General features: G+C 44.1%; 1 protein-coding gene across 1 annotated transcript in view; it reads left to right on the top strand.

Annotated features, from left to right (window-relative positions):
• The window catches only part of LOC138294033 (olfactory receptor 5AR1-like), a 64,547-nt gene extending 59,871 nt beyond the window's left edge, over window positions 1-4,676 (top strand). Inside the window, exon 3 of the mRNA XM_069233283.1 lies at window positions 4,389-4,676. Coding sequence (XP_069089384.1) covers window positions 4,389-4,676 — 288 coding nt within the window. The remainder of the gene's footprint in view (window positions 1-4,388) is intronic.
• Window positions 4,677-15,795: the final 11,119 nt, after the last annotated feature.

Here is a 15,795-nt window from a genome sequence, read left to right as displayed (position 1 = left end):
TGTCTCATATACAACAGGTACCCTAAGTACCATTATACGGAGTCGTCTGTGGTCTTGGAGAAGATCATCCTCAGCTGAACAGGGAGCACCTAACTAGACTGTAGGTTGTTCAAGCTCAAACAATTAAAAGGACTTTTTCTCCCAAGTAAGAGTTCCATCTCTTTACCTATTACACAGTATGGCTAACGCCATACACATTCCTGAGAATGCTAGACAAGCACTAACATTACACTTAGTAGCGTGTGGCTTAACAGATGAGGGCAGGGATGTCACACTCATAGTAGAAGCTAATGAAGCTTACCAAACAGAAACATTTTACTCTTGGGTCACCTTTCCTGAGGAAGACCAAAGATCATTTACATTCCACATATACAGAATTGCAAACGTATCTCAACGGTACCAAGCATACCAGTATCTTGAAATATTGATTACTTATCAAGAAAATCAGAACTGGTTTAATGGCGCCTACCACTCGTAATACAACAGTCCCTAAGGTAATGATGGAACAACGTGGCCTATGTTTGCCACATACACACCTCACCCAGGTGTACAAAATATGCAGTCAACTTATCTGCGCAATTTATATGTTGAGATAGTAACACTATATACACGGCTTATTCAGGTCGTAATGCGAACTCTGAACACGACACCAGCTCGTCCAGCACCACCAGCACCTGCTGGATACCAATTTGCTACTACTTGAATAAATCCCCAAACAGTGCATTCTATCATGGGTAAAGTGCCCATAGAACGAGAGAAAATCCTGTTCTGTATAGCCCAGAAAACAAATCAGCTGGAAGCTGTGTTTCCCCAAACGGGACCACAGGAAAAACATAGAATTCTCACAATGTGCTTGCCCTTCGGGTGGTTCCCTCGGTGGATAACTGCGCCACATGGGGTGCAGTCTTCCCTGCAATTTATACTACCACACATGCTACCCCGACACTTGCGAATTTACCAGAAGTGTTAAAACAAATTCAGAATGAGCACGGGGCTGCTCCAGCCCTATATATGGTGATGAAATGAATGTGTAACTTTGACGCAGTCTCCTCAATCATACTCAGTAACATTAAAGGGGAAGCAGTAGCACTGGCTATACGCCAGCGTGTGTAGCAAAGTACCATCTTCTTTGGCATGTTACCGCCATTTTACCTGTATGTCAGTATGTTTTTGCCTTTCTCACTGGGATCCTGCTGGTCAGGACCCCGGTGCTCATAGTTTATGGCCTAATGTGTGAGTCTGTATAGTGCTTAACTGTGTCACTGAGGCTCTGCTAACCAGAACCTCAGTGCCTATGCTCTCTCTGCTTTTAAATTTGTCATTGTAGGCTAGTGACTTCATTTACCAATTTCAATTGGCACAATGGACCCCCCGTATAAGTCCCTAGTATAGGGTACCTAGGTACCCAGGGCATTGGGGTTCCAGGAGATCCACATGGGCTGCAGCATTTATTTTTCCACCCATAGGGAGCTCCCACAAACCCTTGCACAAACCTGCCATTGCAGCCTGAGTGAAATAACGCACATGTTATTTTACAGCCATTTTCACTGCACTTAAGAAACTTTTAAGTCACCTATATATCTAACCTTCACTTGCTGAAGGTTAGGTGCAAAGTTACTAAGTGTGAGGGTACCCTTGCACTAACAAAGGTGCCCCCACATAGTTTAGGGCCATTTCCCCAGACTTTGTGAGTGCGAGGACACCATTACACGCATGAACTACATATAGGTCAATACCTATATGTAGCTTCACAATGGTAACTCTGAATATCGCCATGTAACATGTCTAAGATCATGGCATTGTCCCCCCATTCAAAATCTGGTATTGGGGGGCCAATTTCATGCATTGTGGGGGCTCCACCATGGACCCCAGTACTTCTAAACCAGCTCTCTGAGGCTTGCAATGCAGCTACAACTGTTGCCACCTCACAGACTGGGTTCTGACTTCCTGGGGTCTGGGAAGCCCAGTCCCAGGAAGGCAGAACAAAGTATTTCCTCTGACAGCAGGGTGTTACACCCTCTCCCTTTGTAAATGGATGTCTGGGGAGCAGTAGCCTCCCCCAGCCTCTGGAAATGTTTTGAGGGGCACAGATGGTGCCGTCCTTGCATAAACCAGTCTACACCAGTTCAGGAACCCCTTGTCCCCTGCTCAGGCGCGAAACTGGACAAAGGAAAGGGGAGTGACCACTCCCCTGTCCATCACCACCCTAGGGGTGGTGCTCAGAGCTCCTCCAGTGTGTCCCAGACTTCAGCCATCTTGCTTTGCAAGGTGTGGGGGCACTCTGGAGGCCTCTGAGTGGCTAGTGGCAGGTGACGTCAGAGACCCCTCCTGATAGGTCCATACCCGATAAGGTAGCCAATTCCACTCTCAGGACTATTTAGGGTCTCTCCTGTGGGTTCTCTTCAGATTCTGCTTGCAAGTTTCCTTCAGGACTGCTCTGCAACAACTTCAGCATCCTCTGACCTCGGATCAACCACAGCCTGCTCCAAGAAACGCTGTAACTGCAGCAAAGTATCCCCAAGATATACTTTTTTCTGCAACCTCAGCTCCAAGTCAGCAGCTGCAACAGTTTCCACTGTGTGCATGCTCTGGGGACTGCCTGTCTTCATCCTGCACCAGAAGGGCCGAAGAAATCTCCTGTGGAGTGACGGAGTCACACCCCTGCTCCAAGCAGGCACCTTCCAAGACGGCGACCGTTACCCTTGGACTCCTCTCACAGTGATGAGCGTGCTCCTAAGGACACAAAGGGTGGACATCAACTGCATTGACTGCCCTGAGGTCTTGCTGACGCAATATGGAGGAGGTAAGACCTTGCCTTCCCTGACAACAATGGTACCCTTGTGTACTGCATCTTCTTCACCTCCTGAGGCCTCTGTGCACTATTTGCAAAATTCCTTCATGCACAGCCTGGCCCAGGTCGCCAGCACTCCATCCTGTGATGCTCAACTTGCTCAGTTATTTTCTGGAGGTGTGGGACCTTCCTTTGTTGTGCTGCATCAACTGTGTTTTGCACCTCATTTGTCCCCGTGTCCTGGGACCTCCGGGGGTGCTGGCTGGAATCCTGAGGGCTCTCTAAAGTGCAGAGAGCCCCCTCTTCCTCCTCACACAGAGTTGAAGCCGCCAGGTCCCTCCTGGGTCCATCCAGCGCCATTTTGATGCAAAGTGCACTTTTGTCATAGCCAAGGCTTGTTGGCGAATTCCAACACGAAATCACATCTGCAATAATCTTTCATCGTGGGACATCCTTTGCATCATGCAGGAACCCACTGGCATCTTCCTAGGGTGCATATCTGCAGTCTTCAACAAACCGGGGACTCTTCTTTGCACCCTGTTCCAGGTTGGCAGGGGCTCCTGTCCTTCCTGGAACTTCTTTTGACTTCTGGACTTGGTCCCCTTCCTTTGCAGGTCTTCAGGTCCAGGAATCCAGCAGTTGTTCTTTGCAGACTTGGTTGGTTGCTGCAAAATCCCAATCACAAGGTGTAGTGTGTCCTAAGAAAACTTGCAGTACTTCAGTCCTGCTTTTCTGGACTCTGGGGTGGGCTAATTTACCTACCTTTACTGTATTCTTACTCTCCCAGCAATTCTACACACACTACACCTGTCTAGGGGGGAAATTGTGTTTCGCATTCCACACTGTTAGTATATGGTTTGTGTTGCCCCTAGACCCATTTTCTCCCTTTGCATTCTATCCCATTTCCTATTGTTTGCATTGTTCTATGACTATTTCCTTGTCTAATTTTGGTGGCTAGTGCATATATTGTGTATAATACTTACCTCCAGAAGGAGCATTGTCTCTAAGATATTTTGGTACTCTGTCACCCAAATAAATACCTTTATTTATGGTAACACTGAGTATTGTCTTTACTTGTGTATACGTACTGGGTAACTATAAGTGGTATTACATGAGCTTTGCATGTCTCCTAGTTCAGCCTAAGCTGCTCTGCTATAGCTACCTCTATCAGCCTAAGCTGCTAGAACACTGCTACTTCACTAATAAGGGATAAATGGACCTGGTATAAGTACCCAAGGTACCCACTACAAACCAGGCCAGCCTCCTACAGTGTGTCAGAGGGATTCCACATTTGGACTGGGAGAAAGAGCTACTGAAAATTATCTCTGATACCTATACCAGTGTAGGACGGGATCGTTTGGGAGCCAAGCAGAAAAAGCATGAAATACAGTGTACCACCCCTAAGTAAGGTATTAAACAAGTACAGGAGGGTTTTAAAAAGCTCTGGGATAAACAAAAACAATTTAAAGACGGATAAAATCAGAGAGCAGATTCCCCACATCTGGAGAACTCCAACAGGAGATATACTCTCAGAAATAGAGCAAACATAAAAGCTCCTGACAGATATATTGATTCACATCCCTCTCCTTCCTTTCAGGACACACCTGATAGAAGTAGCGTGAGAGAGGGCTGTCCAGGTCGACGTCCTGAATACGTGAAACAGAAGAAAGACTCCCCACAGTCTTCAGACAAAAAAGACCAGTCCCCACAACAAAAGCCACAGTTTGAAAAGAAAAAGGTGGCAGCACTGTCAAATAAAAATGCTAGTACACTTGAGAACATTGCTGAAGAACAAGACATGGCTAGTGGCATTGTTAGACAGCGCAGCAGAGGTCACAATATGTCACCAGAGTCTGAAAGATCATATGGATGGGACAGCAACTAGCGATTTTATTGCAGTTGTGACTGCGGATGGGCGCATCCTCCCACACAACAGGGTTTATGATTTAAATATCCAAATTGAGGGAGATGTAGAGCGCACAATTGGTGTGATATTCTGGGATGAACTTAGTTGTGATATCTTGCTGGCCGAGAGGGACTGGCCACTTGAGCACGTCCGTAAGCTCCCAGATGGGGAAGATGTCATTTTGCCTTCTTTCTCTGATCTTGTTCCAGAGGCAGTAAAACAAGCCCACGCTGTCAATTGAGCTATACCGCAATCATGTAGGTTGGGACAAGGATTTACCTTGCCATGTAATACCTATCAGGTCTTCACCCCAGCTTCAGCCCCAATATCCTGTTTAACACAAAGCTAAATCTCCAGTGAGGGAGATTCTCACTCAGCTTGACTACCAGGAAGTAATGGAGCCCTGTGTCTCTGCAATGAATAACTCATTATTCCCTGTTGCAATACCAGACCATTCATACAGAATAGTCTTAGACTACAGATATTTAAACAGTTATGCATGCACATGTTATACAAAATTCACATAGCACCGCACTAATAAACAACATAGTGTGTAAAAAATACAAAACAACGTTGGACATCTCCAATGGTTTCTTCTGCCAGAATTTAGCACACGAAAGTCGGGACTTACGTGCATTCTCATTTGGCTCACAAAGACTCTTTTGTCCGTTGTCCCAAGGCTAGTAGAACAGCCCAGGAGTGTTCTCAGTCCGTGTAAAATCAATACTACATGATATTGCTCCTGAGGCATTGTTTTACGTGGATGCCATTTATCTCACCGATGAATACCTCAGCATTCATCTTGCCATGGTCGATCGGATCGTTATAGAATTCTCAGCCCTTGGTTACAAATGTAACATTGGGAAAACTACAATAGCCTTTCTCAGTTTATTATTCCTGGGATCTGAGCTATCAAACGAGGACAAGAGCCTAGCCCGCACTTTCTGGAAAAATGTGCTCAACTCCAGCCACTAAATACAATCAAGAAACTACAGTCTTTACTTGGTTTCTTTAACTTTGGTACAACTTACATTCCTGACTATGCACAACGTATCAAGCCACTTTATGACTTAATACGCCCTAATTTGTCTAGCAGACACTGGACAGTAGAACCCACACGCATCCTTAGAGGACTACAACAGGACATGCTAGAAACAAAACACTTATACACCTGTGACAACAAGACAAATTCGGTCATCAGAATAATTGCTGGTGCCATTGGGTTAACTTATGTCACCTTTAATGAAGGCAATACAATGCCCACAGCTTATAAATCACATTTATATTCCAATGCAGAACAACGTTTTGCTCCTACAGAAAAAAATCTAACAGCAGGTCAGATGGCTGTCATCAAGGAGAGGCCTCTTGCCCAAGGGAAATGCATTATTGTCATTACCCCGGTGGCAGCCTTAGAAGCTGTCACCAAAGCAAGCATACCTAACGCTAAAGCATTACATCCGCGTGGATTCAGTGACTAACCTCCCTGACTGCCACGGATGTTGATTACTTTTTTGATCCAAAACTTCAAACACAAGAATTACTCTAATACGAACAGGATTATCCAGCACCTCTAGACATTTTGCCCCTTGACAGATAACATACTGTCATTTACACTGATGGTTCAGCACAACCAGCTGTAGGTAACAAACATCAATACTCAGCCGCTTTAGCAGCCGTGAGCGGAGTGATGGAGGATGGTATATTCTACCCTCGCAATACCTACATGCACACCCCAGGGGACTGCACAGCTCAGCTGACTGAACTCAAAGCCCTTATACTAGCGCTAGAACACAAAGAGCCAGGACTACTCATTCTGATTGTCTGTGACTCATACTACTGCTTCCAGTCCTACAATGATTATCTTAATCATTGGAAGTTGAACGGGATCAAAGATTCCAAAGGGAACACTATAAAATACAGACCTAAGTGGTGGAGGATGTCTGACCTTAAGGATAAGCTACCCTGTGTCCATGTAGTCCCTACATTGGGCCACCAACGTGTAGGAGTACACGTTATTCGCAATAATTTGGTTGATGAAGCGGCCATATCTGCAGTAGCTACAGCTTCTGTGGCTGCAGTAACTTGTTCTCAGACAAGATTGGACAATTAAATATTAACTACCGTGAAAGCTGTGGCCAAAGGCAAGCCTCTCCCAAAAGAATACTTTAAAAAATGCTCTTACCACATCAGTGCACAGAATGTTGCCTACGCAACACTTCCTAGGGTTGGAGATCGAGTGATCCCCAACCAAGACCAGAGATTAGATCTCATAAAAGCAGCACATGAGGGTGTCGCTTCTGCACATGCTGGTATTGTGGCCACAGTAACACTCTTACAGAAACGCTTCTGGTGGTCAGGTCTATATAAGCAGAGCAAGCAATATGTCCTTCGCTGTGACATCTGCCAGTAAATTAAGTGCTGAAACATCAAACGCCCTCCACCGACATCTCTTTTAGGGCCAGATGTATCAATTTCCGAATTTGCGATTCTGAAATTGTGAGTCGGTGCAACTCGCAATTTCCGAATCGCAAATTTGGATGCAGAACGGTGTCTCAGACACCGGCTGCGAATCGCTATGGGGTCGCAAAGACTCACCTCATTAATATTAATGAGGTGGGTCGCATTTTGCAACCCCGTAACGATTCCCTGCACTCACAGGGATGGTGGCCTGCTGGAGGCAGCAGACCTCCATGTCTGTGACTGCTTTTTAAATAAAGCATTTTTTTTTTGTATTGCAGCCCGTTTTCCATAAAGGAAAACGAGTTGCAATACACAAAAAATAACTAAACCATTTGGCAACATTCACAAAGGGGAAGGGGTCCAAGGTGTGACACTGGTGGTAACTACAAATTGCTTTGCGACCAATTTCGCTGTGACAAAGCAATTTAGCATTGCAGTGCGAGTCGCAAATAGGAAGGGGTCACCCTTTCCTATTTGCGAGTCGCATTCCCATTTTGCGAGTCGGTACCGACTCGCCAAATGGGAACGAGCATCGCAATGCTCATTTTGCATGGCGCAAACTGCGATTTTCGCAGTTTGCACCATCCAAAATGCTACCTACATCTGGCCCTTAGTGTCTAATAGGCCACAACAATCTGTGTACCTGGACCATTGCTGTCCCTTACAACGTGATGGTGCATACAAATACAGCTTAGTCGCTGTAGATTCTTGTTCTAGATTTCTGTGGGTATGGCCACTGCTATCGGCTGACGCTCAAACTGTTAGCAAAGGCTTGCTGATCTTTATCAGTACATATGCAGTATTTCACTCGGACCAGGCCCCTGCCTTTGCCCCTAAGGCATTCAGGGACGCCATGGGGACAATGGGTGTTGAACTCCATTATTCCTCACCATACCATCCTGAGGGAAATTTGGTTGTGGAGAGGAGGAATTGAGATCTAAGCTGTAGAGTATTAGGTTCAGACCACAGTTGGATTCATCACCTATATGGGGTCCAGAGAGCCACTGTATAATCTTCCAAGACGGTCTTTGGGGGGACACACTCCTTATGAGGTTCTCTTTGGGATACCTATGTATGTCCCAGATCTTGATGGCCCTAGTTTGGAGGCAGCAGTTACACCTTTTGACATAAATGTCCCATTGGCTTAAAGGAGCTTCAGCAATTTTGTGATAATAAATCATCCACCACTTTAGGAATAAGGGATTTGCCAACAACGTCTACAGGCTGGATTCCTAAAATTGAGGATCTGGTTTGTGAGAAGATTGCTGTGAAGAAGGAATTTGGTCCATCATATGGAGCACCGGTCCCAGTCCTGGGAATATAAGGTACCAGAACTGTTATCTTACCACCGCTGTCTGGCTCCAAATCAAAAAGATTCCTCTTGATTGACAACATCAAACTTCATCATGTGGCTGATCTTGCACAGTGAACCCAGAGGTCCCTTGGGTTGTTCCCGGTCCCCTCTCATTACCCAACAGGACATACCACTTCCAAGAAGAACAAAAATGCTTCTGACTACACCAGCATGTCTAACAATGCTACAAATACCTCCTCGACCATGGGGAGGGAGGATAATAATCTTTTGCTGATTCTTGTTACCACTTCAACAACATCACCTGTCCAAGACTTGGCTATTTTTCTACTCCAACACAACACAAACACAAACTGACGACATTGTCTACTATGAGCCTCCATGCGAAGTGGAAGTATCCACCAGTAATGCACCAGCCCCTGTGTTTGCAGAGACTGCTTCTGGTTACTTCATCGACATTGATAACTTTTCTTCAACTTCATCCACTCCTACGATTGAAAATGTTTCAAAGACATGTAAGCTGTATATATGGCTTAAAAATAACTATTTCAACCATGGAACTATATATGGTTATTCTTGACATTATTTGCATGTTTCCTATGGATTGGTTTTGTGACTGTTTTCTACCTGCTCATAAATGATCATTACCTTCCTGAACGCTCCTCTGTTGAGCCCATGGATGAAGTCCATATCTTTCCTCAGATAAGGTCCGAAGAGACTTGTCCCTTGTGAACATTTCAGCTGTACCGATTTCTGGTGGGATTGTGTGGGATAAAGTTCTATTTGATATATACAGGCCTACCGAGGTCATTCAAACTCCATATGCCTTCAAAATTTCTATGACTGATGTAATTACACCTGGTGTTGTATCTGATGATTGGGATGTCAAAACTGTTGCTTCAATGTTAACTGAAATGAAAGACTATACGGTATTTGAAAATGATGATTCGTACAGCAACACAAAGCATTATGGGGACATGTTCTGCTATAACAACTGGGGCCATTATACACAGTGGGAACACTGCTCAACTCTACCTCTGGGGATCCCAAAACATTATTCTGATAAATTCACTTATTTCTCTGGGCATGACACCAAAAATGCAGAATCATATTACTTCAAATTACCCATTTCACAAATTAGGAACATTTTGCTAACAAACACAAAGTTAATATACTCAGATTACTTTGTTTCCCATCTTGCAGTTGGAGGTTATGAATACTGGATTAACACTATTGATGTAATGACAGTATGGGGAACACAAGGTTGGCAAATACAGGTTAGGGAAGCTTTATTTAGAGTGTGCCTTATTCCTGTGCAAATTATATTTTTGAATGACATCCTGTCTGGGGTTAGCAAAATTGAAGGAAATTAGTGCACCCAAAACAACTGGAAATCCTTCCTGAATGTCACAGAGGAAGAACTAGAAGCAAAGGTCCAGGCTGGTACCTATAACTCTTCACTTTCCATTACCGGTGATTGGTTAATATGGCCAATTGACACAAATGGGTGTCAGGCATGTTTTGTGAATTCTTCAGGGGGTTTCAAAATTAGTCATCCAGACCCTAGTTTTGTCTCAGGTCAACACAGGGGTATTGTTACGACATACAGTGTGGGTAAACTGTGCCAACAGTGATTACAAACTAACACCTTAGCCACAGTTAAGGAACCTCTAAACACTCTTTCTTAAAGATATAGGCAGTCATTTTGAACACGGCGGGATTTCCGGCTATGTTCAGGCTGGCGGTCATTCCATCGACCGCCAGCCTCCAGGAAAACCTGCCGGCCATATCATGTTTTCCCCACCAGGCCGGCTGACGGAGACAGTGTCTCCGCCCGCCGGCCTGGTGGGGAACAAGGCCGCAACATTGAGGGCGGCTCCATGAGGAACCGCTGCCAATGTTGGTGTGCGGCGGGTGCAGCAGCACCCGTTGTGCATGTCACTGCCCGTAAATCAGGCAGTGACATGCGCAACGGGGGCCTGCACGGGGGCCCCTGCACTGCCCTTTTTGGCACCCCCTCCTTCAGCCTTTTCCTGGCGGGATTTGAAACATTATCCGCAGGGTAGCACAGCTACCCTGGCGGATGGTGTTTCATCCCGCCGCCAGGCTGCCTGGCGGCGGGAGCATGGTGGTGGGTGGTGGGTGGCGGCTGGCGGCCGTCATCCAATTTATTATGTGGCGGTTCGGTCCGCCATTCCGGGTGGCAGCTTCAGCCGCCACTGCCGGCATGTTGGGCCCAACCGCCATGTTCCTAATGACCGCCATAGACTTACAGGACTTCTTGTTAGGTCCAAGAAAGCCACAATCTAAAAGATTCATCCATGCCATATACAATGAGATCTGGAAGCTTTCTCAGATAGAAGCTGCTGCGTGTTTAAGACAGATAGACAAAGAAAATGTGGAAAAGGCTTTCTCTGTGGTCAACAACGGCATGAACACTCTGTCCAACAGGATTTATTCCATAACAAACATAGGCCCTCATTAAAACATTGGTGGTAAAAACCAGCCTACCGATGCGGCGACGGCCGCCAAAAGACCGTTGCCGCGGCTACCGGTCTGCCATATTATTGCCACATCCTGATTTCCGCCAGAAGGATGGCGGAAATCTTGCTGTGGCCATGCCAGCGGATGGCAGAAAGGTGGCGCTGCTGCCAGCAACAGCGCCATGCCAGTAGACCGCTGCCAGCCGTATTATGAAAATTAATACGGCCTGGCAGTGTTCTGCTGGCGGACGCTGCTGCTGGCAGCAGTGTCTCATCCTGTCTCCTGCCGGAGGACCCTCTGGATCCAGGTAAGTGGCTGATCCCACAGGGGAGGAGGGTGGGGGTGTTGTGTGTGTATGTGGGGGTATGTGTATGTCTGTGTGTGTATGCAGGTGTGTGTGTTGCATGTTGTATGTGTGTGCATGTTTGAGGGTGTGAGTGCATGTATGTTGAGTTGTGTGAATGCTTGTCTGCGTGTATGTATATAAGTGTGTGTGGATGTGTGTGTGAATGGATGAATGCACACATGAATGAATGTGGGAATGGTTGTGTGTATGCATGTGTGCGTGTGTCAAGGTTGGGACTTGTATGAAGGGGGTCTGGAGAGAAAGGGGGGGTGGGAGGGGACCTGTGGAGGGGGAGAGGGATGGGGAAGACCCCTATCAGTGACAGGGAAGGGATTCCCTATCACTGATAGTGCCTACCACCACGGTTTTCGTCGTGGTAAGAAAGCCATGAAAACCATGACGGTAGGCGGTGTCATAATCCCGCAGGCGGGTAAGTGACGGCTGCCAGGCTGGAGATTGATGCCTCCAGCCCGGCGGCCGTTACCGATGTGGCGGTCGGTATGGTACATTGGCAGTTTGGCTTCAGCCAATGTCATAATATGGAGGAAAGTACCGCCATCCTGTTGGCAGTACTTTCCTCCATATTACCGCCGACCGCTAGGGTCATAATGACCCCAGGTGTCGTCTGCGATTAATATCAATGAGACAGGCATGTCCATTTTATACCATGGACAAAGTCAGCTGCGTTCCATCATGCAGTTAGGTTGGACATTACAGACTTTGAAAAACGGCCACATCTCGTGGAAGTATATTAACGGTAGTGACTTGTTTGCTGCTTTTAATTTTTCGAATGAAAAACCGACAATGGCTAAAAGTGAAGTGAGTTTCACCATGCTTCATATAGAAAAGTTAGAAAAGTTGCCTTTCACAGTTGCAGAAAGTCCATCAACTGCATGGCTCCTACATGGCATTATAAATCTGCCTCGAAATGCCTGAAACATCTTGCCGTGGGCAGATACGAGCAGCTAGGCGATAGCTATACCAAACAAGCATTTGCAATGCAATAGGTCTCGCATTTGTGATCATTTGAGCTATTGGTGTTGCTTATCTTATTGTATTATAATACAAATGATATTGTGATCATATAATAGTATGTTTGCTGCAACAAGTGTAATTTCAGAAAATATGGTATTTTTTTTATTAGATTTTATTTGTTTTTTAGTATATATATATATATATATATATATATATATATATATATGTGCAGTATTTAAATTTTGGTGCACATTGTTTATTTGAATAGCAGAAAAGACATTGGTCTAAATATAAAGCATGTTCATTTATTAGTTTATATTGAGAGCATTTCTTGAAGAATGTCTTTGATGACTAGATGACATCTAGAGAATAAAGTAAACAAAAAGATAGTGTGTGTGTAAGAGAGTTATTGTGTGAGTAAGGCGTGCGAGAAAGAGAGAGAATGCTGTATGAATGAAAGAGTTGAATAGTGACAGAGAAAAAGAAAGACAGAGAGTGTGTAAGTAAGAGAAAGTGAAATAGCGTATGTGTGTAAACGAAAATAGTGTCTGTCCGTAAGAACGTAGAAATGTGAGAGAGTGAATGTGTGTTATGAGTACCAATATAACAGCAAATTAACTTTGCATAAGATCACTGCAAAATACTTAATCCGTAAAAGTGGGCCCACTGATGCATATGCACACAATGTTATATTTAAACATGTCTCGAAATTTTCTAACTAAATCTGTGCACACTTTACAGAAAACACAAAAAGCGCAATGTTGAATGTAGGCATTATTTCCAATGTTAAAACTAAAAATGAGCAAACACGATGTAAAAGGCAACCTATACCCTGCTAGATTTACAAACGTTTATAAAATGACTAAACGAAAATAAGGCCAAAGTCTGGAGTGGTGTGAAATTGTAAAAAAACTAGGCTGTATTCATCAAACATCCCACTGGTCTTCAGTGAAGATAGAATTAGCATAGTGTGAACATCACCTTCAACATCCGCACCTGCGGTTTAGGTTCATGATAACATCTTTAAAGCTGTGCTAATTCTCTTCCTACTGAAGCTAGGCATATCTTCCAAAACACAACAAACTCCAGAACTCTGTCTGGCCACTGCAGACCCTTTTTGTGGCTAAATTGCTTTTCTTCCTTGGAAAAAAGTAGCAGCATGTATTTAAATAAAATGTGCCTCTGTAAACTGGAAGGCTGAGTTGTTAATAAGAATATTTTAAACTGGGGGAACGCTAAACAAAATACAAAGTTGTCACTAATGGGCTTTAACCTGATGTTAATAAATAATAAAGTTTAAACAGGCACAGCTGAACCGTAACTGGTGTTATTTTAAGCTGTGTGGAACTAAAGTAAAAGTTTACGAGAGCACTTGTGGTCTTTTAAAAATGCCAAGACATACGAAAATATTAAGCAGGCACAACTAAGCCTCTACTGGCAGTGTTTGAAATTGTGGCAGTGTATAATTAAAACTGTGCGGACACTGTTGAATTTTGTCAATTAACAGCACGAAAACTCTGCATAATATGGCAGCGAGTTAATTAATAACCGAGACTGTGGAAACACAAGATGAAAGGCAAAGTGCGCGCTGCGATATTAACCTGACATGGTGAAAACTTCGAATAAAGTCTATATGAATGTCTCTGTGAATGATGTGTTTGGGACAGCATGTGTGTGTAAGAGAAAGCGCGTGTGTATTACAAAAAGGATGTATGTATGTGAGTGAGAGCTTGTATAAGTAACCGAGCGTATGTGTGTGAGAAAGAAAGAGAGGATAAAGTGTGAGAGAGACAGTGTGTATGTGAAAAAGTTAGTGCAGTGTGTGACAGAGGGAAAGAGAGAGACAGAAAAAAATAAAGTGCTGAATGCGGGAAAGAGACCAAAAAAATAAAAACAGTTTGTGTGTGAGATAAAGAGAAAACCCGAGTGTGTGGGAGAGAAGATGTGCGTATGTATGTGAGAGAGCGTGTGTGTGTTATAAAAACCAATATAAGCACAGAACCTTTGACTAATATAGCTGCAAGGTAATTAATAATAATTAAGACTCTGCAAACTCAACGAAAACAAATGCATACACTGCTATATTTAAGCACGTTTTTAAGTTTACTAACCAAAGTAAAACTACAAACACTAGATGAAAGCTAATACACGCAGTGGTTTATTTAAGTTTGTTTTAAAACTTACTAAACCAAAAAAAAAAAACACGATGTGAAAAGCAAGGCCCACACTACAATGTTGACCTGACATGGTGTAAACGTAAAATAAAATACATCTGAATGTCTCTGTGAGTGATGTGTCTGAGATACAGTATGTATGTGTAAAAGAGAGCGCTTCTGTGTGGAAGAAAGATGTGTGTATGTGCGTGACAGAATGTTTAGGTAAGAAAGCATGTATTCCAAAATAATGAATAATAACCAAAACTGTGAATAACAATAAAACAATGCGCGCACAGTTATTTTTAAACACGTTTTAAAATGTACTAACCAAAGCTGTGCAAACACAAGTTGAAGGCAACAGGCAACCGGCTCTTAACCGACTGATCGCTTCAGTGCGACTACAAATACTAACAAAAAAAAGTTCCACAAACATCTAAAAAAGGAAACCTGTGTAAGAAGATTGTACTTGGTCGCTGCGCTTTGGGAGTAATAAACACAAAGGGAGGCATGACAAATGCATGCCAGAAACCAATAGCAAACAAAGAATATAATTATAACAAGCACACAGCCAATAACAAGCCAGTAGGTGGGCATAAAGCCCACAGAGCAATTGCAACAGTCCGAGAGACAGCGCATGCGTGCTGCCTAGGCTCGACCTAAAAAGAGTGGGAGTTGCCCTTTGAATATAAATGTCTGAACAGTGAAACATGGGTCTTTCTTAGCAGAAGCGAATGTGAGACTACTGTTAGTCATTCAATGATCTGAAAACAGGTGTCCCTTCGTGGCCTTTGCAATGCGGGAGTTGCAAACTTGGCCTGTTTTCTGAAAGGTCCCTTTAATTTGACCAGCATTTGATGTACTTTCAAATGGAAGTTATGTGGTGCTGAGCGACCAAAGCTTTTTGCGGTATGCAACCAGGAATTGCCCATGCAATTTCAGTCTCTAAGGTCATTACGTGTTGAAGACATGTTTTATTCCCCCCTACACAAGAGATAAGAGTAGCAGAAATGTGGCCTCACATTGATACTACTAATGTAAATTATGACAAGCTGAGCAGACTAAAGGCGCTACTGTTCCAGAAACAAGTTGTGTTGACAACGGCTAGAGAGACGTATGCTCTCCAGATAGCAAGATCATCAGCCGAGATACAATCCCTATTAAATATCAACTTCCCCAAGCACTTTGGAGTGCTGGTATCCAGAATTTTCAATGCTTCAAGCACTATGGAGATTGTCCATTTCTTTAAGGCTGTTGGGTCTGGATTTGTGTCCATCTTCCAGACCTATTTTGGAGTCATTCCTTCAGCCATCCATTCACTCTTTTCTGGTGTGTTTGGTGGCTTTCCTTTGACTTTGATGTTAATAG

Source organism: Pleurodeles waltl, chromosome 4_2 (assembly GCF_031143425.1).
Source record: "Pleurodeles waltl isolate 20211129_DDA chromosome 4_2, aPleWal1.hap1.20221129, whole genome shotgun sequence".
Taxonomy (NCBI): domain Eukaryota; kingdom Metazoa; phylum Chordata; class Amphibia; order Caudata; family Salamandridae; genus Pleurodeles; species Pleurodeles waltl.
The sequence above is the reverse complement of the archived record's forward strand: the minus strand, read 5'-3'. Positions and strand labels throughout refer to the sequence as shown.